Source organism: Cottoperca gobio, chromosome 8 (genome assembly GCF_900634415.1).
Source record: "Cottoperca gobio chromosome 8, fCotGob3.1, whole genome shotgun sequence".
Classification (NCBI taxonomy): domain Eukaryota; kingdom Metazoa; phylum Chordata; class Actinopteri; order Perciformes; family Bovichtidae; genus Cottoperca; species Cottoperca gobio.
Window position 1 is genome coordinate 16,635,423 of NC_041362.1, and position 27,096 is coordinate 16,662,518.

A 27,096-nucleotide genomic window follows, 5' to 3' on the forward strand; every position below is an offset into this window, starting at 1 on the left:
AAAACGATGGTTGCAGTAATTTTATTTGTTTCCTCTTTCCTACACTCTGTGGGGTCAAGTGATGAACACTGGACTCATCGGTGTAAGTGAAACACTACCAAGAATGCACAGAGAGAGGTGGCATGATGAGTTCCTGCCACTTGGAGGGAGTGGAAAACATCAGATCACCACAAAGTTGTCGGAGGAGTCATGACAGTGCAAATACCAAATAAGAAAAAATAATTTTAAAGGAGAAGGAATGAAGACGAGGTAGGCATATCATAATTAACCAAAAATACACATTTTACAAAATTGCACATGTCTGCTTTTATTCTACTACCACTATTGTACAGCTCCTCCACTTCTAATTAAGATATACTGTACATATTTTTATTACATTCTGTACATTCTTTTTTCTATAGCCTATTTATATTTCTTGTACACAATTTTTTTTTATTTGTATTTTATAGAAGTTTTCTTTTTAATAATATTTCTGTATTTGCTCTTATTTTTCTACTGTGTTTATGTATGCACTATTCCACACCAAAGCAAATTCCTTGTATGTGAAAACCTGCTTGGCAATAAACCAAATTCTGATTCTGATTCTGTGACCTCATTTAAGGTGGTATATTCATTTTCATGTCTCAATAAGATAAGGTGACCGGACCAGCAACAATAGTGCATCTTTAAACAAGAGTGTTTATTTTAGGTGAGATGTGATTATACTCACTGTACAGTCTGAAACAACAAAAAAGCATACGCTATCCTAAATGTTTATTGCGTGCGGAACCTTTGAGTCTTCTAAATACGTGTTTTCAGTCGGACATAATTAAAGACGTACTTTCAGTAGCAGAAGCCGGAAGTATTGTAGGGTAAACTCACGTGCACAACATGAAAAATACAAAAAAGCACAACATGAAAAATACAAAAAAGCACAACAATTTTCCCCAAAAGGGTACATTTAAGTCCGGATCCAAGAAAAGAGAAAACAAATGCATCGTAACGTTTGACGACAACGAGAGACAGTAAGTGTATCTACTGAGCGAACTTGTAACACATTACAGATGTTAGCTAGCATCTTAGCGTTAGTCGGCACGTAACTAACTTAATATCAAGTTAGCATTAGCTTTCTACCAAATATTTGTGTTACTTTGTAAAACATTGTTACGTCATCCACAATATATGTCATGTATAGGTTTTTATAACAGAATAAAACTAAAGTGCAGATATATTACATTTTGACGAGGTTCAACAGTATTTAAAGTATAGCTTTTCCAAAACTTCATTCTACTTCAAATAAATTAAGCTATTTAAACATATTTTTATGATTATACTGACAAACATGTCAATTTGAATATTAAACACAAGGTTTAATTAGAATTTATTTGACTCACAAGTTTGATTTTGTTATAATTGCTGTCCTATTTAGATTTTATGCTACACAAACCTACAGAGATTTAAAAAGGTGACTTGTTTCTTAAGTGTCTTCCTCTTCTGCCCTGGCAGGAACTATTTAACTGGTTTCCATAAACGTAAAGTGGAAAGGAGGAAAATAGCAGTGTCAGAAATTCGGAAGAAAATCAAGGAAGAGCAGATCAGAGTCCGAGAAGAAGTAAGTGTAACGTTAAAGAGTGCAAACTTAAAATCTGTCTTGGTGTGAACCGGTACAGAAAGGACGTACTGATGATGTGTTTTAATATCTGCTTTCAGAGGCATAAGGAATACATCAAGCTGCTGAAGGAGAGGACAGACGCTCTTAGTGAGTTAAAGGAAACCGTCTCTCACTGGGTGTTTTATTGATTTGTTACACTTGAGAATCTGTGCTTATTGCTTTTTTTTGCTCCCATCTTAATTCCGTCTCTCAGCGGAGGCTGAAGGTGATCTGGAAGATGTGATAACCGGTACAACCGAGTCTGTGCAGTACGATCACCCCAACCACACCGTCACCGTGACAACCATCAGTGATCTTGACCTCTCAGGGGCTCACCTGCTTGGACCCGTAGCAAGTGAGGTAAATAGTAAAACCTCAAATTATCTTAACATAAGATATTTGATCATTATGACGGTTTTCCTGCTTATAGCTCTGTACAGTCTCTGTAAGTAATTGATACTTAAATTATTGAGGAATAATGATACTGGTGGCAATACAACTCCAATAACACTGAGAATCTTTGCGTTCAAGGTTAATGAGGAGTGCAAGGATGAAGAAAAGGTGGAGGGGGAGGTGAAGGAGGAAACAAAAGCAATGCCAAGAAAAGCTGGGAATCCAATCATGAACAAAAAGTAAGCTGTTCATCATGCATGTTCATCATATTAGTCTTTCTTTTCATAAATTGAATATTTTGGCCAGACATCACTGGGCTTTGACAACTTGTCAGTATTTTTTTATTGTGTGTTTATTGGTTTTCAGTTACAACATGTTTGCGTTTTACAAACAAAAGAGCAAAGAGGAGATAATTATAAATTGTTTTTTGACAGAGGACTGAAAAAAAGATTTAGAAAACCCCCCAGAAATTTCTAAAGGGGGGCTTAAGAATTCTATATGAAAAAGATTAATTAATGCGGTGTGTCCCAAAATAATGACACTGACTGTATGTCTGCAAATTACATATGAGGAGATTTAGTACGTCTATCCATCTAAAGCTTAGATTCAACATAGTCCATGAAGGGACGCCACATTTTCTCAAATTTGTATGCAGATCCAGGAAGTATAAAGCTGAGTTTCTTTAGTTTTGGTGCTGTGTGACATCTTTACCTTCACATGTAACTGTGAGGTTGCAGGTTTTTCCTGTTCAGCAGAACCAGCCTCCATGCTAACAACATTATAAAGTTTGCGATCTTGTAATAAGCTCCTCTATCCTTTCCTGGGACATCAAATATGGAAATCAAAGGATCACGTTCTATACTACTACTGATAATGAATGCACAGGTAACCTGAGTCAGTGGTGACATAACGGCTGTCTTCAGATGTTTCTTCTGTTTGTCTGCGCGTCTTCCTCCAGCCTCTCTCACTCCAGCTGCATTTCCTTTTTTTCTCTCCCCTGCTGCTACAGGATCCGCACCCTCTCTGCGTCGCTCAACACGGTCACCAGCAAGCAGCAGAAGAGGAAAGGGAAGCAGGAAGGCCGAAGTGTACGAGGCCGTCAGACAGACAAGAAGCAGAGTGCCACGGAGGGGAAAAACAGAGCCGGGAGGACAACCAAGTGGCGGAGACGTCGAATGACTGGGAAAAAGGTGCATCATCGGAAGTGAAAGACTGTGAAGAGACTTCTTGTGTCAGAATCCCACAGGCGAACTTCGGAGTATTTATGCTCCTGTGTTTGGGCGGAAAGTGTATACGTTTGTAAAATGAACACAAGCTGACGTGGACGTTCAGTGTACCGCGCTGGACCGACTTTCATGACCGCTCAACACTTCCCACTGTATCTGCCTCTTGAAATCTTGTGCTCAAACTGATTTTGAAGTGTTATTTCTTAAAAGTATACAAACTGAACTGTATTTACCTTCATTTTCATTAAATAAAAGATTTCTAATAAGTGACCGTGTGATGAAGCCACATCTCACCAGCTGTCAGTGTGCTGTGTGTGGAAGTTCTTTTCTTACTATTGTTTAACTGACGCTGTAGTCAACATCCTCTCTAGAACATCAGGAAATCAACCCTTAGCTCTGTGTTTCCTCATAGCGCACGCAGCATTACGTGCGTGCGTGTGTGTGTGTGTGAGAGAGATCTAAAGGGTGAACTAACCGATGTGTCTCCTCCAGCTTATTCCTTATTGGAGAACCTTATAGCCCACAGCCAATGTGAATGTATGTTATACCCCCACCTAACCAGTGTTTATTTATTTACGTTAACCTGAGCCAGCGCGTGCCAGCTGTCACTAGCATGAGCGTTTCATTTCGCTTTCTAAAGCCCATGATATTTAATACAACCGCTCAATAGAGGAGCTACTGGCTCCATGGTGGCTCTGGGTGCGCATGTGCTTCATGGTCTCCGCTGTGTTAACTGAGAGCCACCATGCCCGTCATGGATGCTTTAGTTTCACTCATTGTCAGAACAGCCAATCGGATTGATTTGAGGGTTTGGCAGCTCGGGAGGATAGAGAGCATGGGGAAGAGGAGGCATGTGCCCGATGAGGGTCTGATGGGCAGTTTGTCCTCGGACTCATTATGACAAAGTGGAGCTGACAGCGGGAGCCTCTTGTCAGGTAATGCTCATCAATTCTTATAATTTCTATTTAAAAATATACATATTTTCATTATCCTACATTTTACTGTCTTAATAGGACTTACATTTCTAGAGGCTGTGGTGGCTGTAAAAGCTGGTAGATGACAGTGCAATGGGCTTTTGGTTAGTAGTAATGCTACTCTGGGGGAGCTTTGAGAGTGTCCTGACTGGATTGTGTTTCACTGTCCTCCAGTGTGATTAGTTATCACCTGCCTTCACAGTTCCGCTACAGATCTTCCATGAACAATGAAAAAAAAGATCCTCTTTAGTATTGATTCATAGCTGCTGCTCTGTGCTTACACCTGTCTCCAGTAATTTAGTGTCACAGCCAGACCCAACAACATACAGGTTTTATTAATCTCAAGATAAATAATAGCCTTGGTTTTAGCTATTTCATCTCACACTTTGTTGTGGAAGATGCTCTGAAAATATCAACTTTTAGCATCAGAACATACATTTAAAGTGATTAAAGGGAAGTGCAAGATACATTTCCAACAGACGTCTTCATACTCATAGAAATGTTATTTGTGATACTGCCCCTTGCACTCCTGCTGTTGTTTCCCAGTTTTCTCTGAGGGATGCCATGATTGGGCAGGTTCCCCATTCAGACTCACCATGCCCCTTTCCAGCGAGGAGCACATCTGCCCCAAGTTCCAGCCCAACATTTTCGACCCCTCCCGCTGCCATGACTGCCTGCGCCAGAGGCACCTGCACGTTGGCGCAGGGGACAGCGCTGCCGAGGCAGCACCGCAGCAGAAATCCACAGCAGAGGCTGGAATTGGGGCCAAAACAGGGGCTGTCACTGGGTTTGGATCAGGGAAAGGAGTGCTGTTAACACCGATCCCATCCCAGGCAGAGGAAAGAGACACCAGCAAGGTAAGAAAGAAGAGCGGAAGAGGGGAGGTGAACAGAGCAGTTAGGTAACAGGGTAGAGATGGGATGGCAGGAGTAGAATACGTGCAGAGTGATGGGATTAGCTGGACCCGAAGAAAGGTGAATGCATTAGAAGTCACAGGTGAAGTCAGCAAGACAGTGGAAAGATGCTAAGTGAAGGGGAAACAGAATGAGGTACTGCTGCATTGCAGTTCAGAAATAATGCACAATGTGATATAATATTTTTTAAATAGAAAATTGTCTATTTAAGTAGAGAAAAGCACTTCTCAATTGACTCAACAGTCAGTGTTTCTCTGGGTTTTTGTGAAGAAATCAAGCATCTTTTAATTTGACACAGTCCGTATGTAAACACAGTTCATGAGAACATGTATGAGTCTATGTTGCTTGTAAGTAAATTAAAGAAAAGGTCAGAGATGGAGAGTGAGAAGGGTGGAGGCAGTGGCTCCTATTACAAATTAATGAAGCTGGATCACTTACTACCCTCTTGGGAATCACTTGTATGACAGAGGGGCAACGTACAGAAAGGGATGGGAATGTTTCTATACATATTTAAACTGTGACAACTCTACTTTCTTCTATTTATCCTTTTTCCATGATATAACCACAGTTGTCTGGTTACAGTATTATATTATAGTACATATATTGTACCAGTATAGCTCCATTGTAATAACCCACCTGTAGTTTCCTGGAAGTTGCAGGGGGGCCAGTTTCAGACATTTACAGACAGTGAAGTCACAGTTTGAGATCCTTTCTAAGACATCTTAAGGCTTAGAGAAGTCTTTACGGCAAGAAAAAAAAAGTGATGAAATATTAATGAGGAAAGCCATGATCCAGATCAAGTTACAGAGGTGTAACCCTAATCGAACAGCAGACTGAACATGTGAGTGTGTGTCAGAGAGGACAGAGGGGAAGGACACAGCTAACCCTTTCTTTACTCAAGGAGATGGAGCCGGACAGACAGATGTAGGATTTTTATGTATCTGCATTCGTAAGACAGTGTGTATGTCAAAATCTCTTATCTGTTACGGGTGTCATATTTGCATTTTGGTAAGCATTGACTTTCTTAGGAGATATAATCATTGTCAAGAGCGACATCAGTCACTCAAAGAGAGATTGAGTTTGCTGCAACATTGTGATTGGCCCGTGTCTTACCTTGTTGCCCTATCAGGAGGATTCTGACTGTCTATCGGTGGTGAGCAGCTACTGTGATGTCATTGGAGGCCGTGTGGGTTATGGGGAGAGCTCTTTCTGCATCCTGAGCCCCGACTGTGAGCTTTATATCTGTGACGGGGACGACGACGACAGCACTGACAGGTAGGCGTACTGGATGGTGATAATAAGTCATTTAGGAGAGCTAGAATTGTACACTATAATTTATATTTGTTTGTGTTTTAGTGAGCTATATTTTCACCACAGTACTAGTTATATTCTCTATGTTCTCTGACCTAAAACATTCATGTTATACTAATGTAAGTGTAATCTCTCTTCCTTCTTTTGCCTCCTACTGTTTGTCTCAATCTCTCGCCTTTCCATCTCTACATCTCGTCATTGTTCTTCTCTTCCACATAGCTGTCGTGACCAAAGCGACTACCAAGAGTTCAGTGGCTCCGTCAGTGCAGAGGACGAATACCTGCCGATCCGTCGCCATTCAACCAAACTCGGCATGACCCGGCTCGACCCTCCACCCCATCGGCCCAACCCTCGGGCATGGATGGACGAAGCTCGGAGCAGAGACCATTTCAGTAGTCAATCAGGTACATGAAAGCTGACCTTGTATACTTTTGCCCAGTGCTTCATTAATTTCTTGGCAGATAGGATACGTAGGAGTGCTGCGCACCAGTAGACCGAGCCGTCAGTAAACATATGACTTACTGCACTTGACCAATCCATATCCAGTTACAGCTAATGGTGTTCTTTACTTGGCAATACTGTTTGATGTCACCAGCTGAGGTGTCCCAGAGCAATTATCAGTAATACAATATAGCTCGTTTGTGTCAGGAAACCGCTGGTAGTTGCTCAGTAGTTGATCTTTGATGTGTGCATCTCTTATTTCTGTTACTCCTCCTTATTTCTATTTCTGTCACACTGTGTGACTCTTTTCTTTCAGGGTTAAAAGAAGACAGACAGAAGCGGGAAAGTGGGTACTTCTCCTTGGGCAGGGCAGCGGGTGGCCAATCACTCCGTGATAACAGCCCGTCTTCTCCTTACCGTCATTTGGAGAGAGGACATCCTATCTTCAGCAGCAGAAGCGTAGAGCCCAAAGACACCATCCCCTTCAGAAACCCTAATCTTGGTGTGGCCTCTGAAAGGCAAACGCCGGATGCTCTAAATGACGACCTGCCTGTGGAAATCCCGCCTCCTCACCCCTATGATATTGCCGTTGAGGTTGAGGCACAAGTCGGCCCCCGCTCTCCGAGTCCTACTCCTTTTAAGATAGCGGAGTCGCTGGCCTCAACCGGGCGAAAAGGTTTCAGCAGTTCATATAGCCGGGGAAACCCTTCCTCTCAGGTCTCTTCCTTTCAACAGTCAGGACGTTTTGAGTCCTCAAGGCAAGGCTCAGCTCTCCAATCTCGCTCTACATCTCCCTCACGTGGGAACCTACCATTCAGACGCAGTGAGTCCACTACTTCCCTTAGCAGGCATAACTTTGATGGTGGAGGACGGTCCCATGGGACGGAGCCAGTGTCCAGAAACTCCTTGCAAGGCACATATGGGCAACGTATTGAGTCAGGAACTCTGCCAAGAAACTTTAAATCATTTACTGGTTCAGTCAAGTCCCAGTCCAACACAGTATCTGACTTTAGGAGTGCCTTGAGGAAAACTGAAGCAAGTGGGTCTTTGAGTGGTCGGGGCCGTGACAGCAGAAGCTCATCTCCCTCAAGGAAGGAATCTAAACCTTCAGGCCAAATGTCTCTTCGCAAAGCTGAAATCACCCCCGGTTCATCTCATGGACGCGGGCGCAATAATTGTACTTCTCCTCCGTCTAGGAGAACTTCTGACAGTCCGTGTGACAGTCACAGATATTCACCGCCAAGGAGAAATTACAGCTCGTCTAGTCAATCCCCCCTTCGTAAATCTGAATCAATTATGTCTCTAAACGGACACCGGGGACGCTGTGGCTCCCCCATAAGAGAAGGATACGATATTGAAAGCCAGGCTCTGCTACGTAACCCAACAGCTAAGAATGGACTAAATCATCAAGAACATGAAAGCCCCAACGTGTCTCCATCCAGACGAGGATATGACACAAGTCCGTCTGTGCTCCGTAAGACTGAATCAAGCATTGTCAGTGGCAGTCGAGGTCGTGACAGCCGTTGTTCGTCTCCTGGAAGGAGAGGCCATGAAACCCCTACTCAGTATCAACTTAGGAAAAAAGACACCAGTGGTTCTTTACATGGCTGTAGTCGTGAAAGTCGCAACTCCTCCCCTTCGAGAAGCTATGAGGCTCCTTCACAGACCCTGCTGCGCAAGTCTGAAGTAAACAGTTCTGTCAGAAGTCGTGATAGCCACAGTTTGTTGCCCTCAAAGAAAAACTTTGATGCTCCTGATCAGTGCACACTGCGGAAAACAGAAACTAGCAGGTCCCTTAACAGCAAGAATCGCAGCAGCCGCAACTCCTCTCCCGCTAAAAAAGGTAACAGTGACCCGCCAGGCTACTCAATCCTCAGAAATGCCACTAACGAAGATTCCAGCCATTCCTTTCAGAGAAAAAACACTCACCTTGACTCAAAATCTGATTCCAATCGCTCACCGCGTACCTTGCGGGAGTCGACTCATTCCATCCGCAGCTCCTCGGTATCTCGTGCTTCTTCACCCTCCAGACGGACCACAAATGGCAGCAGAACAGTTTTCGTCACCTTGGAAGACCCCAGGAGCCCCGGCAGTATCCGATCTGGGGTTAGTAGACACGGTCAAGAGGATCGCTGCCCCTCCCCTAACGACGAGAGGCCCTCCCACCGCATACAGGAGCCCTTCTCCTTCACCTCAGATTCAACTGCGCAGGCACACCTCCTCCCAGAGCTCCATGGAGTCCTCAGAGTCGGGCCAACTGTCGGTGGGGTCCACAGGAAGGAACAGGGAGGAGTATGCCATGCTAGCCGACGTGCCGAAGGTCAAAATAATCCATCAGAGAGAAGGGCCGGGCCACATGGCGCGGCCTCAGACCCCGCAGTCCCTCTCGGAGACAGGAGCTCTTTAAACCAGCCAGGTTAGACTCATATCACTATGGAAACCCATCTCCGTCAGTAAAAGAAAACTTAACCTTGTAATGAAAAAAATAAGATCCTGAAATGCCGTGTTCACACCAAATGCAAACACTTTACTCTTGCGAGTTTCCCCCTTGCATCATTTGTGTCAAGAAGCTTCAATCGAGCTAGACATGCCGGAGAGTAGGAGAGGTTTACTTCCATGTACTGTAGATCCCAACAATGTTTCCTCAACCATGGCCACTATTGCTGCTTTGTACATGTTGTGGAAGTCCCAGATACGTAGGAAAAGCAAATTCCACCGTGTCTGGGTTCATAACATTATCCGGAGGCACACAAAGCTCTGCAAAATTGTTATGAACCCAACATAAACCGTTTTTGCTATGATTTAATTGCAATAAATTCAAAATGATGATGTTGAAAATGTTCAATTCACGCGAATACGTGAATTCCGCAGTCGTTTTTTGGGGGCTGTCTCGATCAGAACGTATCTACTGCTCCCATCTAAGTATCTCCACCCACGGTTTGAGAACTACCTTTGAAAAGGTGCACCATATTTTTCTTTCAAGCCAATCAGAGTAGACTTGGCTTTTTAGTGAAGGGAATTTAAAGAGACAGGCGACAAAACGAAGCATTTCATAAAGAGGGGGAATACAGGTATATTTAGACAGACAGTTTAAGAAAAATAAAGTGTTTTTTGAACATTAAAGCATGTAAACGTGTTCTAGTAGAAACCCAAATACAGGTATGCATAATATGTCCCCTTTAAACACTTAGCACGTTAGTTAACATTACATTGTGATACATGTGTTTTCATGGTGTTTAATGGTGTAGATTGCAAACTCCTTGTGGTAAATCTAGATGGCTCTGCTTCTTCCACACCATCAGATTGAATAAATTTGACCAAATCCGACACACTGATGACCTGTTTGTGCTGTTTTAGCCACTCCCTGAGCAAGCATCCCTCCAGAGAGTGGGAAGATACAGGCGACACTGAGAGAGACTGGCACTACGGTGGCAGTGGGTATCTATCTCGAGCTCACTCCTCCACATCATTGCAGGTAGGCTGGTCTGGACGAAGGAGTTTTTTTTACTTAGCTGTTTGATTTAGCCATCTAAAACCATGTTTTATTAGAGGAACTTTAATAAAACTAAACATTACTGGGAGAATATTACTTGCAGCAAAACTCGTAATACACTGACTAAAACCGTTATTGGATTTATACAACTTCAAAGGATAGAGAGAGTGGCAACGGTACAGAAGGGGTTAGGAATTGAGCATTAAAACCCCCTCTGTTAAATTGCACCTCTGTTGTTTCCACCTGCATAATATGTTAATGCTTAACCACATCTTCTACATACCATACACCAAATTTGAAAAAGTCTGTGGATGTGAAACTCCGGAGGTTTCTATGTTTTGCTCAGTTAGACATTGATTATCTTCATAACTACAAGCTGTTCCTTTCCAGAGGTCTGGAAGTCCCTCAGCAGATGAGGGCAGTTCTTGGAAAGGTAACCACCACAGATCAGAACAAATGCAGGTATGTGATACAGCCAGTGTGTTTACAATCATGTGTGTTCTCTTACTATGTGGAAACAGCCTTTCTCCCACTGTGCCATATGGAGGGCGAAGTTACAGTTGATTTTCCTATCACTAATATTTGCAGTGAACATAATAAACCCATAGCAAACATGGTTCAATACAAGTGTATTGCCCTTCTGTCTTATTTCATTATACAGTATCTTTCTGTTACATATTTACTAGACATGCTGGCAGGTTGTCCTGTGTTCACACAGATCTTGTCTATAACTGTAAAGATGTTATGTACTTGGCACCCTTACCTGCTGTATATCTATAGTATATCTACAATTTAACGGCGGGTTGCTGACTGTGTGTCTTTATAGACTTCACCTACACCCTACAGGCATTTCATAAGACTGACTGAGCTTTGTCAATTGTGGTCTGCTGGGGCATGTGTTGAAATTCCTGAACTGAAACCAATAGCTACCAAGAGAGGATTTTGGAGGGGGGAGTGCCACTTTGTTTGCAAGCCCAAAATATTTTCAATTTAGAAAAATTACCCAAGTAAATTCGTCCTGTTTGTTTCAAAGTTTTGGATTACCAACATGTTTCTATGTCAAAGAAGTTTGGTCGCGAATAGAGAGAGGGAGTGACACCTCATATTGAACATTTTCATACGATTTCTTCTTTTAAAAACCTGTTGTGGGTGCAACTAGTCGGAGCAATATTATTCCTCATGTTGCTGGGGACCCCACTGGACCCCCCTCAGCCCTTGGAGGTCCCCGGACACCGGTTTTATAGCCCAGCAGCACCGTGTGGTTAGGTAGGGTAGGCTTGTTTTCTCAAACGATCTTCGCGGATCCGCCCAGGAAGTGGCAGACAGAGCAGAGAGAGAGGCAGCGAGCAAAGACACAGCCGAAACAGCAGTGTTGCGTTATCCACCCACGACTTGCCAGAAAGTTGAGAAAGTATTACTTTAAATACCAACAGTTTACCTGTGTTTCCTCGGGTGAATGTACTTTCCCCTTAAGACTGGATAGAGACTCCGCCGTGGACGCTGGCGGTTCGCTTGATTAAGTTAACATGGGGATGAATGGCGGGGTTTTATCTCATTTCGCATAACGTCGGTGTCCTGCGAGAAAGTAAGGTTTCTGCCCGAGAGCTTTAGCTAAGCTGGGGATTGAACTTTAGAGGAAGAAGCGTGTTTTTATTTTATTTTTTAACGCTAACGGTGGTTTTCTTTTTGTCTTTATTTGACCCTCTCTGGACCCTGTTACCATGACGGTAAGTTGCACTTTGAAAGCCGTTTTGTTTTTCCTGTCACTCCTTCCTGAACGTATATCCACACAATTTATACATGTATATGTTGTATGTTTTCTGGCTCAGGAGCTAGCCATTCACGAATCTCGCTTTGGTTTATATGTTTGTTTGCTTTTTTAAGAAAGGCTAATGTAGATAACATAAGTGAACTAGTTTTTAATGGACTTTTCTGGTTAGTGTTTGCTTGTCTGTTTTGTAGGGGTGTGCACATTAAAGCTAACGTTAATTGGGCAGACATACCTCCAATTAACTGCTAGCTTAAAACTAAAGTATGTTGTTGTGTTGTTGACATTTCTGTTCCTGTGACGAGTCTAAAGAACCAATGCTGGTTTCCCTGTGTGGTGTCGTTACATCTGTTTACACTGTGGTGCTTTCAGTAGCAGGTAGTGTCATTAGCCGGTAGCTTGTACTGTATGTGTCAGTTCTTACAGCCAGCTGTGACACATGCACACAGACACTGCCAAGAAAAACGTACACATGTTTTTATAAAGTAACCTAGAGTAACATAAACCCTTATCATGCAGGAACTCCCATCACAATGAGTGTATACATGTATCATTAGTTCAGAGAGGTTAGTTCTAATATAACTAAACAGAAACAAGTGAAGAGGAGAAGCATGCATGCTGTATTAGGCCTAAAGGACGAGGCTCACCAGACAATACTCTTCTATAGTGATGGGAGACAGGAGTCAGGGAGAATGGACATTGTCTCAAACTGTCACCAGTGTTTGAACCTCTTCCCCCCCGTCACTGACCTTTGAAACGAGGTCGCTGATCTGGGAGCACATGACAAGGAGAAGCACTGTGGCATAGGGTTATTCATAACAGATGCTGCAGCCCTTCTGGGTCCTCCTGTAACCGCTCCCTGACCTTTCATATGGGTATGTGTTGACTAGATAATATGAATTCATGATGAAGTCTGACACATCATAGCTTGCTCCAGTGGTCTAGTAGTTTTGAGTGAAGATCTTATGAGATGCAGCTGTGAGTCCCTAAAACAAGCTTCCTGTTGTATTCACAGTCTGCACTAGGGCTGCAATGGTCATTGTCCATTAATCTGTCGATTTTATTTTGCTATTAGTTGACTGGTCTTTAAAATGTCAGAAAATGGTGAAGAATGCCGATCTGTTTTTCCCCAAGCACAAGATGACACCCTCACAGGTCTTGTTTTGGCCACAACTCAAATATATACAGTTTACTGTCACAGAGATGTAAAGAAAAACAGAACATATCCACATTTAAATAATTTTGGCTTTTTTCTTCTTAAATGATCACACAAAACGATTAATCAATTATTCAAATAGTTGCCAATTTAATTTAATAGTTGACAACTAATCGATGATGCAAGGGAATTTGTATGGAACATCAGGCTTATCAAATTGAGTAATTCACCAATGTCCTCTTTATAGACAGTGTTGCCAATTTACACGCTCTATTGGAAGTCACCAGACCTTAAAATGTGTTAGTTTGAAAAAGATCAGTAGCATAGATTAACTGGTTTATACAGGGTAAAACTGGGTGGTACAGTAGCTTAGAAGAACACAAATGATGCCAGGAAGGGAGTGTAAATACAGAAAAAGGGGGGTTAGAGCTGACAGACCAGAGAGAGAAATTATATTAGAGTGCAAACCGAGAGGGAGCTGAGCAACATGATGCAGAGAAAGGATAAAACGAACAATAAGCATCTGCAGTAGAGAGAGAAAAGTGAGGACGAATGAGACGCCAGTGGGAGATGAGATGACGAATTCGGAAAGAGATTTAAAAGTGAGGAATGTACATGTTAGTGAAAGAGAGAGATAAGCGAAGTGAGGAATGTACGGGGGAAAAAATTGCCTAATCTTAATCTGGGATCATCACATCTTGAGGTACCTACTGGTGCGTGTTTTCCTCTTCCTGTCATCGCATCACAGACAAAAACAGGTCTGTTGATGGAAGGATTGTAGAGTATGTTCTAATACATCTTCTGCTACCGCCCAGCTGGAGCAAGAGGCATGCAATATATTTCATAATGTGCGACATTGTTGAGTTATGAACAGAAAGGTTACTGTAGACACTTGCAAGCTTTCCTCCCATCACTAATGATGTGCTGCTCCAGCTTCTGTTCTTTCCGTCTGTCTGCTGTCTTCAGATGTGTGTCCTCTTGACACTTGTTGTTTCCTCTCATTTTTATTTCCCATTTGGGTCTTTCTATGCAACCGTTGCCTTTTTGCACGTGTAGGAGTGCTGCAGTGCAGTCCGGCAGCACCCTGTGATGTAAACATTATTTTGTGGGGATACTATATTAACAATATTAGGGCTTCGTTGAATGATTGCAATGTATGCATATTATCATCATGTGAAATATCAAGTGCTGAAGCCGTAGATAATTTTGTTATCTAAATGTAAGCCTATTCATGTGTACTAAAACATTGTTTAAATGTAAATATAAGTACCAGTATAAACATGTATTTTAAGAAAAGCAAATTCTCCACACCAGAAACTGGTTTATGTTCTTTGTGGCGAAATATGTCCGCAGCATTGTGTCGGTTCTCTTTATGTACAATGATTGGAAAAAACAAACTGTGTGTGTGTGTGTGTGTGTGTGTGTGGGTGTGTGGTTGCTGCTAATTGCTTGCATAGAGATATAATTATATGGAGTATGCCCCACCCTGCGATGTAGCTTGAAGTCTTCTTTGTCCTGTTTTTGTTTCTTTTTTCTTCTGTTCACTTTCTCTGGTTCTTTTTTCTCTCCTGTGAGACTTACTCGTGAGAACAAATTATTTATACAAATAAATGACCTTGACTGACCCAGACGGCAGAGTTCCTTCCTTTTAAAGTTTTGTATTTACATTTTTGTCAAACATTGAGATGAAGGTCGGTGAAATGTGTGCTCTTTGCCTCGCAGCCCGACCTCCTGAACTTCAAGAAGGGATGGATGTCCAAACTGGACGATAGTGGAGAGGTAAGATACAGATGTTGTACTCCCAGAAGTCATACATCTTCCTCTCTCTCTCCATCTTCACCACCCTCTTCCTTCCTATCCTCGCTCCTAATTAGAAAGGTTGTGTGTAAGGCGATAGTGGCAGATTATCCTTATTATCACAGGAATAGCTTGAGGCAGAACAGGTGTCTCCTGTCTTTGAATGATATGCTCGAGTGAATATTGGGCTTCTCTCTTTGCACACACTGTAGGCCTGCTGTTTAATAGGGGGCCTTCCTGTTGGTACTGCTTATTCAGACTAGGGCTGAACGATTTGGAACAAATATCTAGGATTATTTTTGACTGATTCAATGAAGTTCAATAATGCTTTGTTTCCCTGCCAGATATGGTCTTTGTATTGTTTTAACGGTTGTCATATTTGAAGTTGACGATCTCAGTTCAGTCTTGTATTAATTGATATCTGCTGTGTTTCTTTAGTGGAAGAAGCATTGGTTTGTTTTGACTGATGCTGGACTGAAGTACTACAGAGACTCCAGTGCAGAGGAGGTATGTTTGTTGTGTATATGAAATTGTATGTCATTTGTAATCCTAATAATGGTATTCATTAAAACTTGGATGAGTACTTCAAGTATGAAAATAACAACGTGTGAAAGAAATGTACCCTATTCCTGTGTTTTCTGTGTAGAAAGATGACTTGGACGGGGAGATTGACCTAAAATCCTGTGTGAAGGTGTGCGAGTTTGATGTGGAGAAGAACTATGGGTTTCAGGTGCAGGTGAGTACGGGTCAATCCCTCTCATAGACTGTGTATGCAGCTGATTTTCTTCTTCATATTCCTCCCTTCTTGTCCTCCTTTATCAGCGTTAACCACACCCGCTCTCAATTTCTTCTGCATTTGTTTGTTATTCCGTTATCATGACTCGCATCTCCTCCACCTTTTCTCTCTTTCTCCATTTATAATTTTCTGTCACGTCTTTGTGTCTCCTTAACACCGTTTTCTCTTTTGTTCCCCAGACGCGGGAGGCCGCTCACACACTGTCTGCCATGACAGCCGGGATCAGGCGGAATTGGATCGAGGTTTTAAAGAAGTGTATCCGGCCCAGCAGCTCTCCAGACCTCACACAGTAATTACCAGTTCAATCGTTAAATATATAAGCAAGATTAAGGAGATGATCAGAAGTACAAAGCATGGAAATCGCATACATTTCAAATTTTGTTCCAGTTGAAATTAAGAAATATATAATAACCTTTCACACTTGAGTTACAAGGCAGTCAGTTGTGACTTCTCGTGCTTTTTCAGTCAAAGACTAATTACTGACAATGAGCTGATTACATTTTTATAACTGATTCATTTTTTCACAGTTTCGTGTCCCACCTTAATGGAGTTACTTGGTCAGCAATTGTGTCACATTTTTCAATATTGTGTATCCGCAGATACAGAGTTTGATTTTGATGTCATTGATAAATTGTCCTACATTTCAATTTTAAAGTTTGCTAGTTCTGCTTCACAGCTACTTTAAAAAAAAAAAAATGTATAAAGTGTTTTTATAATGTGTCATCATGGAGAGAGAGAGAGCGTGTCAGTCAGTCAAAGTGTAACTGTTTAGGAAAGAAGGTTTTAACATCTCAAGCAGGAACAAAATACTTAAATGCAGCAATTTAGAAGTGTGTGCACCTGCAAAGAGATGTTTCATACCCATAGGAGCTTCTCTCACTTTACCTACTTAGATATGTTGACATTAGAAGCTTCACTTTAGCATTTGTCACTATTTTTAATGTAAAATGAAAATTAAGAATTGTATTTATTAAAGAAACAAACATGGTCACTTCCTGCCCTATAAAGCAGCTTCTCAGGAGGTTTGCCTCAGCACTGTTGTGTTGCTCACTTGAGGTCCAGCAGCAGCTCAGCTTTGGCTAAATGCAGTCAGATAAGAGGCTCTGTTACTCACATGCACCAGCTGCTTTTCCCTTCAAGAGTTTGAGTCCTGGTATACTTAGTCTGTTGAAGTTTCATTCATTAGTTTCATTAGTTAACCGGGAGCGCTAATGTGTGTTCTGTTTTCATAATGACTCACCGGCAGCTGTGCCTTGAGGCTGCATGTTGAGGCTGCATGTTGAGGCTTCATGTTGAGGCTGCATGTTGAGGCTTCATGTTGAGGCTTCATGTTGAGGCTGCATGTTGAGGCTGCATGTTGAGGCTGCATGTTGAGGCTTCATGTTGAGGCTGCATGTTGAGGCTGCATGTTGAGGCTTCATGTTGAGGCTTCATGTTGAGGCTGCATGTTGAGGCTGCATGTTGAGGCTGCATGTTGAGGCTTCATGTTGAGGCTTCATGTTGAGGCTGCATGTTGAGGCTTCATGTTGAGGCTGCATGTTGAGGCTGCATGTTGAGGCTGCATGTTGAGGCTTCATGTTGAGGCTGCATGTTGAGGCTGCATGTTGAGGCTTCATGTTGAGGCTTCATGTTGAGGCTGCATGTTGAGGCTGCATGTTGAGGCTGCATGTTGAGGCTTCATGTTGAGGCTGCATGTTGAGGCTGCATGTTGAGGCTTCATGTTGAGGCTTCATGTTGAGGCTTCATGTTGAGGCTTCATGTTGAGGCTTCATGTTGAGGCTGCATGTTGAGGCTGCATGTTGAGGCTGCATGTTGAGGCTGCATGTTGAGGCTTCATGTTGAGGCTGCATGTTGAGGCTGCATGTTGAGGCTGCATGTTGAGGCTGCATGTTGAGGCTTTGTATTCTGGTGTTTCATCAACCTTGATGACTTGGTGATGAACTACTTCTTTATTTGATTGAAATATACTTCATGAGGTTAGGAGAAGAAATTATGTATTTAATTTAATTTGATATCCCTAATTTATCATTTGTATCTTCTCTAGATTACCTGACGGCAGCAGTGACAAGGAAAACTCCCACTCTCGCTTTCTGCTCTCTTCCCGTCGGCCATCATCACGTCATGCCGACGTTCCGTCAGAAGTGCCGACCCCCCTTCCTCCAGTTCATCGAAGGTTCGACTATGTCGAGCTGTCCCCTGTTCCTGCCTCGTCCAGCCCTCTCCCGGCCGGTCAGAGAGAAGCAGCGGAGGGGCAGACGAGGGAGCACAGCCAGTGGCAGGAGGAGAGGAACACGAGCAGCCAGTGGGAGGCCGTGCTGTCCAGGAAGGGAACCGGCGTGGGATCGAACCAAAGGCTACGCACAGAGGATGACATTGAGAAAAAGTGGGCTGAGTTTGAACGCATGCCGTTAAAGGAGATGAGCTCCTTACCACCAATGGGATCACGGTCTTCCAGCCAGTCAGCCAATGAGGCGCTGCAGAGGGAGGTAGTGCGTGGAGATGATTTTCCAATTTGCAACTTAAATAAAAATGCAAATAAACTCATCTGTCCGGATGAAGTAAACATTTCCTGTTTCTGCCTGTTAACACTTGAGTCACTATTTTTCTGACCTGCTCTTCAGCAGTGTTTTCCATCTAAAATATGCAGTAGAATATAAAAAATCCAAATTGAGGATTAGCCTGAGAAGATTCCAGGTAGTGATATGGGAAACACTGCTGAAACTCATCTGTTCTGTCTCTGTGTGTTGTGATGTGCAACTTTGGTTTGAACCTGCTTGCGGTATCTACACATGACACGCTGGGAGAAGAGCTCCGCTAAACGCTGACATCTCATCATACTGTTCATTTACTTTATAAACAAGATCTGTTAAGTTTATGCTAAAGAGAAGTCTACATGCATTTATTATTTAATTACACTATTATTACAATTTAATGAAAGCTGAATGCTTCCTTTGTGTTTAAGCTTCTTCTGCAGCTTTAATCTAATCAGGCTTCGAAAGGTCAGCAGTGATTGGGGTCAAAGTTCAAATAATTTGAACTTTGAGCACCAACAACAATAAAGTCCAAAACCTGCGTAATGCCCGAGGCAGCAATGGAGCGAGAGTTGCCTTTAACTTGTGCATTAAAAAAACTCAAGCTGGTGCAAAGTGATTCTGCCAGTGATCGTGTGTAGAGTATGTGTTGGCAGACTCATTAGGCTACAATGTTAATTAAGTTTCTACTCTTTACAAGTGAGTGAGTATGAATGAATTATTCCTACTGTTGGTTAATCACAGTCGTATCTCACATTTGGCCATCCAGAAGCATCCTGTGTCTTTTATATGCTAATCCTTATTGCTGCTCATTATTTCACTGCCAACACCAGCGTCTGCCCTCTCATGTAAACATGCTGATCACATATTTAATTGAAAAGGTTCTGTCCGCCACACCTGTTGCTCAGTGGGCTTTACCTCCGTCTTTGTCTTTTTCTCAGGTGGCGTCACTGAGGCAGCAGCTAGAGCAACTACAAGGAGGTGGAGGAGGGGGAGGGAGATGGGGAGGAGGTATGAGGGGTGGCTGTGGCCCTGAGGCGCCCTGCAGCCGCAGCCTAGTGAGCATGGAGCGCGCTCATCGACAGGCGCTGGAGGAACTGCAGAGACAGCACGACCGCCAGATCAAGGAGCTAGAGAGCGAGAAGGACAGGCTGCTGCTGGAGGAGACGCGGGACACAGCACGAGGTTAGCAGACCAGACATCACCACCGAAAATAATAATTGTGTAGTTGTGAAGGAAACTTTACTTTCACTTATAAGGTATAAGGAAATGTTACAGTATTACATTTTATTAATACTGAGCCATAGAAATGAGGTCGTATGATACATTTGTCAGAAATGGGTTGGGGGTCAAAGGTCAGATAGAGTTCACTGTTTAACTTTAAGTAGGAATGAATCTGTTATTGTGGTTATTTTTCTTTTATATTCTTCTGTGATGTCACCATTCCACCTCCATATAAGGGTGTTAAATGTGAATTATATAAATGTACTTTAATCTTTGAGTATACAAAATATGTTGATTCTACACTGATTTGAAATTGATATCATTCATCTCTAAGCATTCTGTGGAGATCCAGTCTTTTCTAGTTCAGACCGTAAACATTTTTTGTATTCACACTGACCTGACGTATAAGTTATGTCACGCTTGTGTGTTTCAGTAATGGACGCTTTGAAGAAGAAACACAAAGACGAGCTGGAGAGAGAGGTGGAGAGGGTCAAAAGGCTAAGCAGTGGGGGGCTAGATTCACACACTTTGCGAGCCCAACAACAGTAAGTAACTTCAAATTCATATTTGCCAGCTTGGTAGAGATTTACACTTTCCACCAACATACTCGGGGCCACAGGAAAACTGTCTTATATCAACCAGTCTTAATGTCAGTTATCCAGAAACCCGAGAATATAGAGTTTGCAAACTGCTTTGTACAACCCCCCCTCTCTTGTGTAACCCTTTACTTCATATTGCCTTGAAAATAAATTCTCGGTTGCCCTCAGTCTCAGTCAGTGCGGGCCAACAGTGGTAATTTATGTGAATAGCTCTCTTGTGCTTTTAAGTGGGAGTTTGCTGGCCACAAAAGGGTTTTCTGTGAAATAAAAGGTAGAATTTGCCGACTCCACAACAATCCAGGATTCCTTGTCTAAGCAAGGCCATTACCGCAGCGGCCACTGGGTCCTGTTAGGCACTTAAGGAATGTAGAAGAATTTGGTCATGGATTAGTTTTCCTTTGTAAGCTTCACAAGGCCTTTGACACAGCGCTGTCTCAGTGGCTGCTACTGGAACCTGCATTTTAGGGCTTATCTGTGTTGCCTACTCTGCGTTTCTTCGCTCTCTGCATGCTCTTCCTTATTTCTGTGGTCATTGGTCATGACCAGTCAAAATGTTTTAAAACCACAGTAGGAAATACTTGCGTCATGAAAGTGGCCCAAAATGCTGCTGTTATTAAATGTCATCAATACTATGTAATGATATTATACTTCTGCTCTAGAGGTATTCAGTAACAGCAGAATAAAGGAGCTAACACTTTATAGGAAGGTTTGGTTGTCTGTGCATGAAAAGGTCGTCCCATCGGAGCAGTGCTGTGACGTGATCTATTTGTATGTTAAATACATATTTACTCCTATAATTGTTTCTTGTTTCTTTGTAATTTTGCTGCATTTAAAGTAAAAAAGAAGCAGGTAATGTGACGCACGTTCTGTCATGATTTGAACCTCCATTATGGCAGTTGTTATTTCTTATTCCTGCAGTATCACTTTGGACCCAACATGAATACTGTATATCCCTTTCTGCAGGGCAGAAGCTCAGGCTTTGCAGAGAGAGCTGGCAGGACTGTCTGAGCGATACTCTCAGAAATGTCTGGACGTAAACCGAGCTGAGAAAAACAACGCTGAAAGAGAGAGGGAGATCAGCCGCAAGGAGAGAGATATGGAGCAGCTGAAGAAAGAGAACCAGGTGAGTTATCAACAGATTACTCACAGGTGACGGAGCAATCTTTTCATATGTCATTCAAAACCGTCTCAACATGAAGGATGGTTCTCATGGATGTTTTATAGCATGACATTTTATGGACTGTGATTGTGTGTGTGTGGTGTGTGTGTGTGTGTGTGTGTGTGTGTGTTGGTCGGTCGGTCGGTCGGTCGGCAGCTAACCTCACACACTACTGAACCCATTAGTCTAATATTTGTTGTGCACATTTATGACTGTATGCTCGGGGACCTCTTGTGGTTGGGGTGATTCACAATTTTTGAAAAAACAGTTTTATTGTTTTATAACGTCATTGTCTGCTCACTGCTCTTACCCGGTCAACCTTCAGTAACAAAAGGCATTTCCTGCAGTCGGCCAGACTAAACACAGGCCTTATCTGTTGCAGACCACATGTTGACCTTTGTCGTGGCTCAAAAACTAACATCCATATAAAGGTTTATTGTCATTTTGAACCGGTGCATCTGCAGATTCATTGCATACCTCATATGTTGTGATCCACTGAAGTTAGACACGATACGAGATGAATAAATCCCTGTTGTTGTTATCTTCACCTCCATCTGGACTGTAAGGGAGCCGGAAGGGATGATTGAGTGAGATTCAACTCTCTTTTTCTTTTTTTTCCTACATCTAAAGCTCACTGGAACATCGTATACATTAAGGGACAGGGTGAGAGATTGCAGACCGTATCTGTACTGTGCACTACCCAAGCTCAAAATAAGGTTGCTGACAAACTGCAGTTCTTTATTGGCACTTTAAAGGAGGAAGTGTTGAGTCTGTAGAGTGTATATGACTTGTGATCCATTATCTGTAAGTGCATGCAAACCAACGGGCGTCATTCATAAAGACAAAATATTTTTCTGTGCAGGACTTAAAGGCCCGTTTGACGGAGGAGATCAGTCGTACACGATCTTCCATCACATATCAGAGCTCAGAAGATCACAAAGTCGGGACGCCCTGTGAACTAGAGGTAACGGCTCTTATACTTACTCATATGTCTGTGTCGGCCAGCTTTTTGTCACTTCCTGAACTGACAGCAACACCTATCAGATGTGTGAAAGTATCACGTGCTGCTTTAAAAGTCTTAAAGATATGTGTCTTTGCAAAGGTTGACAATAACAATGAGTTGCCTCAAATATGCAGTTGAGTATCAAAAATGTGTATCATAAATCAGCCAGAACACTATTACTTTTTTGGTGAAGTCAAGTGATAATTATAAGGATTTAGGAACATTCAAAATAAGTTTGGTGTGCATTGTTTTTTTCTTTCTGGCAGCAAATGACAACCACACAATGTTGCTTTGTTGTTGTTTTTCTGCCAGGTTCTTCTCAGGGTGAAAGAAAACGAGATAGAGTACTTACACAAGGAGATCAGCTGCCTAAGGAACGAGCTGCAGTTCCTTAACACGGTACTCTGTCTGTATATCTGTCTGTCTGTCTGTCTGTCTGTCTGTCTGTCTGTCTGTCTGTATATCTGTCTGTCTGTATATCTGTCTGTCTGTCTGTGTTTTATAAGTATATTTGTTTCTGTCCACCTCACACTGATGAACAACGTGGAATGTTAATCTTCACATAACGGATGTAACGCTCTCAATTTCGGTGTATCTCTGTTATACTATATGAAAGTGTAGCATGCTTATACAGAAAGTACACATGTTGTTTTCATAGTGGAGGTGATGTCACGCTAGGTAATGATGTAGTAATAGATGAGGCAGATTGAGGAACTTAAGCCTGTCTACTCCTCTCTGCCCCGCAGGAGAAACGGCTGGCCTGTGAGCGATACACGGAGGTGCACGAGGAGCTGAGTGGGATGAAGGGCCGGAGCGAGCGAGAGATCCAGAGTCTAAAGGAGCACTTGAAGCTGGCCATGGCGGCTCTGCAGGAGGGGCAAAAGCTGGGTAACAGCCTGGATCACTGAGCGTGCGGCTGGTACTGATGCTCTGGCAGGCTCACTGACTGGTATGATGTAAAACAGGCAGGGAAACGATTCGCTGTCTCTATGGAGATTTTGTGATGTGTCTGTTGAAGTAGTTTTTATATTTCATTCTTTCCGTTTGTTTATTGTTTTGTAGGTGTGTCTGCAACCAGGTGACTGAATCGAAGACAGAAACGCAGAGGAGATGATAGTTGGACTTGTACAGATCTGGCTGCGTGGGGACCATGATAGTGCCTTTTAGTTTTCAATCATTCTGCCAATGAGCAGCATAGAGCTATTAGCTGGTTTTATTACACTGGGCCACACATGATATATAAAACTGCACTTTTTATTTTTTATTTTAGCTTTTGCTTGCTTTGAGTACAAGCATGTATGAGTGCGCATTTGGTCTGAAAACTGGAATATTTGTTGAGTGACATGTTTTTTTTTTTTATCAGGTATTGTAGATAAAGAGTTCATATTTTATGAGCTTTCTTTTGATAATCTTGTCATTGCCTCTGTCTTCTGCCTGATAAAGCAACACAGTTACATAAGAGCTACTGTCATCTCAGTTTTCTAAGTTGTACAGCTTTTGAGTCGTGTTTACTCTGTGAAAAAGGCACGCATTTATTTAGAGATGGGAGCTTATCATTTTCTGTAATTGTTTTTTTTCTTCTTCTTTTTTACCTGGAAAGAAGTGTGCTCATGTAGTATTGTGTTTGTCTATATGAAATTCTGAAAAGATATATTGGGTTTAATACAGGACAAGACAGCAAACGTTTCAAATTCCTGGCAAGCTGAATCGGAAGTTGATCTATGATTGTGTAGAAGCAAATTCAGGCTCAACTTTCTTTGCTTGTAAAAGCTGTTGAATGAATGTTGTCCCACGTCACAGATGTCTTTATTTTTTAAGGCTGAGAAGCAGGAACTCTCACGCTTCCAGTCTCCCCTGATCATTGTTGGCATTTATGTGCCACCACATAACAAATGACAGGTGTTGCATCGATGAGCCAATTTTTTTAATTTTATTGACCGTATGAATTGTGATAAAATGACTTATCTACCTGCCTTTTGCAAATATTTTCATATTTAAAGTACTGTAGAGCCCGTATCATCTTTGTAAATTATACACAATTTTTGCAATCAATAAAATAAGTTCAACAGAAACATTTCTGTACTATCCCTTTCATTTCAATGATGCTGTACAGTGTACACCTTCTTTGGCAGACACACAGACATGCTTATATCTGTTCTTCATGTTATACTACACATACAGGAACAATCCATGCAAAGATAGACATTTTTTGACTTGTCATAGTAGGAAATAGAAGGTTACTACGTTAACAATGGCTCTGCTCTCTCGACTAGGAACTTTAAAAAAGACTCAGTGTAGTTCCAGAAATATAGAAAAAGCTGCATGATGTAATACAACGCAATAGCCCTGCAATACATTACCTTAAAATGTTTTGTTGAGTTTGTGTGTAGATGCAATCGGGTGCATTGTGGTTGCATTGTTTTAAAACGACATTGTATTTAGTAGTAGACTAGTATTTAGTCCACCTCATTTACATTTTTTAATGAACAGAAATATTAGAACCACCTCAGTGTAATGGTGGTGTAACAGCATTAACTACTTTGTAGCACAATGTCTCTAGATTGTCAACAAGAATGAAATGTGATTCTTATCTGTCGGTGACTGACCGTCTCCCGTCCTGAACCAGCCAGTCCACCAGGTGGCACTGCGGGGTTTCTCAACACGACCACGTCGAGTAAGTAAAACCGGAAACGCTGTAACGACAGCAGTCATGGCGTCGACAGCGGCGACCCGAGCTGCTGCTGGTGCATCTAGAGTTGTTAAACCAATTTTTAGCCGGGACCTGGACGAAGCTAAGCGCAGGGTCCGGGAGCTGTACCGAGCCTGGTACCGAGAGGTGCCTAACACAGGTACGTCGGTCTGCTGAGGCGGTTAAAAGGTTATAGAAATGGGCAGCACCAACGTCAAGGTCGTGTCTAGTGGAGGTTTAGCAGTACTTTAGCCGCTAGCAAACAGCACACAACCATAACAATACACATTACAGACGCTAGCTAATGTTATATATAATATTCCCCAAGATGTAAAAGAAATCTGGAGGTTGTCTCTTAAGCCAGTTGAATAATGAGGAAACCACGAAATGCGTTAATACCTTGCTATATTTACTTCTTCCGACATTTATCCGGTTCCAAATAGAAATAACAGTATTAAAACCAGAATTTGCATGAAAATAGTTTTTGTTATTGGACTGTATATGTTGTAAAGTAGTGCATTGATACTGGTTTAGGGTAAACAGTGTGTTCCTCCATGCTCATCAGGTGTTCTATGGGTTCGTTCTTTAAGATGACCCATCCTTTTTATTATTATTATTATTATTATTTATTGAACAAATTGCACATGTCACATTCTGACAATAAATATACAAGGGGGGCAAACGCAGAAGGTGAGAAATCAGTAGAAAAATGCATAAAAATAAGAACATTTAAGGCTTAATTTGAAAAAAGATTTGTGTTTGTATTTTAATTTTCTCAATATAAAATGATTATGATTGAACTTACTTCCACATAGCTTGGATATTAATAATGAAATTGTGTATTAGGAATAAATCGCATTAAAGTGCAGTGGCACCGGTGCACTTAAAGTCTGACTGCGGGACTGGCCTATCCAATGAACATTTCTTCTTTTCCTGAAGAAAAACATAAATAACAAACACACCTCGGGATCTGTACAAAGTGCCTCACTCTCGTTTAAGAAATATAAAGATTCCCGGATGAAGTCGATGTGGTGGAAACAGAGTGACCGTTAGTTTGTATCTCTTTTTCTACAGTGGCAACGTTTCAGCTGGACATCACGACGCGTCAGGGAAGAGACAAAGTGAGGGAGATGTTCGACAAAAACAAGCAAGTCAATGACCCCCGTGTGATCGACATGTTGGTCATTAAGGTAAAGACAGCCTGCCACTTATCTGTGAACTGCATCCACCATAATCTTTTTAATTTCCTAATTGAATCAACTTGTCATTTTGTCACTGGAGTCATCTTTTTTAAGCCGTTTCATAGTAGGGCTGCAGGAATCAATTATTTTAGTAATCGATTATTCTACCGACTCTTCCATCGATTTAATGGAGCCATTGGATAAAATATACTTTTGCTTTATTAAGGAGCAACAGTAGAACATTAAACTGAACAAGTCATTAGTTTCCTTCTTTAACAAAGCCTAGAGTTTTAGTAATCAAGTTTTCAGAGGAATTGTTTCAGCCATATTTCAGAGGCTTCCCAGTAACTCTTCTCAATGTTGGTGGATCCAAAATCACATCACATGATTTAATGTTTGTATGTAATTTAATCCTCAGGGGAAAATGGAACTCCAGGAAACGATCCACATCTGGAAGCAGAAGACCCACATTATGCGCTATTTTCACGAGACAGAGGAACCTCGTGGCACTGACTTCCTGTCCAAATTCTACCACGGTCACGACCCATGAACTGTCGGCTGACCTCTGACCCCTCTTTGCTTGTGTCCAGTGACAGATGTTCCCCTTTATTGTAAATACACACTTAACAACCACATACCTGTTGTGTCTTTTATTCAGAAGTTTATCTTAAAGGGAATAGTTCAACCAAAAGCACACACAACCTGATCCACAGAGAGTTGTGAACAGTTTGTTCTTATTCTACAAAGAGATACTTGACATACTAAATAGAAACTAGCTCTTATTGAAGCTGTTCACAACAATGTGTTTTGG

The 27,096-nt window shown here is 42.0% G+C and overlaps 3 protein-coding genes across 4 annotated transcripts; all 3 read left to right on the plus strand.

The window, feature by feature from the left end:
* Positions 1 to 808: 808 nt before the first annotated feature.
* On the plus strand, positions 809 to 3,516 carry nol12 (nucleolar protein 12). Its single transcript, XM_029437969.1, has 6 exons — positions 809 to 1,004; positions 1,486 to 1,591; positions 1,690 to 1,738; positions 1,845 to 1,990; positions 2,162 to 2,262; positions 3,033 to 3,516. The coding sequence occupies exons 1-6, from the start codon at positions 871 to 873 to the stop codon at positions 3,229 to 3,231; spliced, it is 735 nt and encodes a 244-aa protein (XP_029293829.1). The 5' UTR covers positions 809 to 870; the 3' UTR covers positions 3,232 to 3,516.
* Positions 3,517 to 11,621: 8,105 nt separating this feature from the next.
* triobpb (TRIO and F-actin binding protein b) lies at positions 11,622 to 24,487 on the plus strand. 2 transcript variants are annotated; one of them, XM_029438432.1, is made up of 13 exons: positions 11,642 to 12,109; positions 15,029 to 15,085; positions 15,542 to 15,610; positions 15,750 to 15,839; positions 16,079 to 16,188; positions 17,944 to 18,385; positions 19,372 to 19,615; positions 20,088 to 20,199; positions 21,217 to 21,376; positions 22,275 to 22,376; positions 22,728 to 22,814; positions 23,162 to 23,364; positions 23,478 to 24,487. In XM_029438432.1, exons 1-12 carry the CDS (start codon positions 12,104 to 12,106, stop codon positions 23,321 to 23,323), a joined length of 1,641 nt encoding a protein of 546 aa, XP_029294292.1. In that variant the 5' UTR covers positions 11,642 to 12,103; the 3' UTR covers positions 23,324 to 23,364; positions 23,478 to 24,487. The 2 variants fall into 2 exon arrangements, with proteins under 2 accessions (XP_029294293.1, XP_029294292.1); XM_029438433.1 differs by lacking the exons at positions 23,162 to 23,364; positions 23,478 to 24,487 and adding an exon at positions 22,890 to 23,155 and having other exon boundaries at positions 11,622 to 12,109; positions 22,728 to 22,857.
* Positions 24,488 to 25,085: 598 nt separating this feature from the next.
* ndufa6 (NADH:ubiquinone oxidoreductase subunit A6) lies at positions 25,086 to 26,920 on the plus strand. The gene is made up of 3 exons (XM_029438273.1): positions 25,086 to 25,264; positions 26,179 to 26,294; positions 26,704 to 26,920. Exons 1-3 carry the CDS (start codon positions 25,126 to 25,128, stop codon positions 26,833 to 26,835), a joined length of 387 nt encoding a protein of 128 aa, XP_029294133.1. The 5' UTR covers positions 25,086 to 25,125; the 3' UTR covers positions 26,836 to 26,920.
* Positions 26,921 to 27,096: the final 176 nt, after the last annotated feature.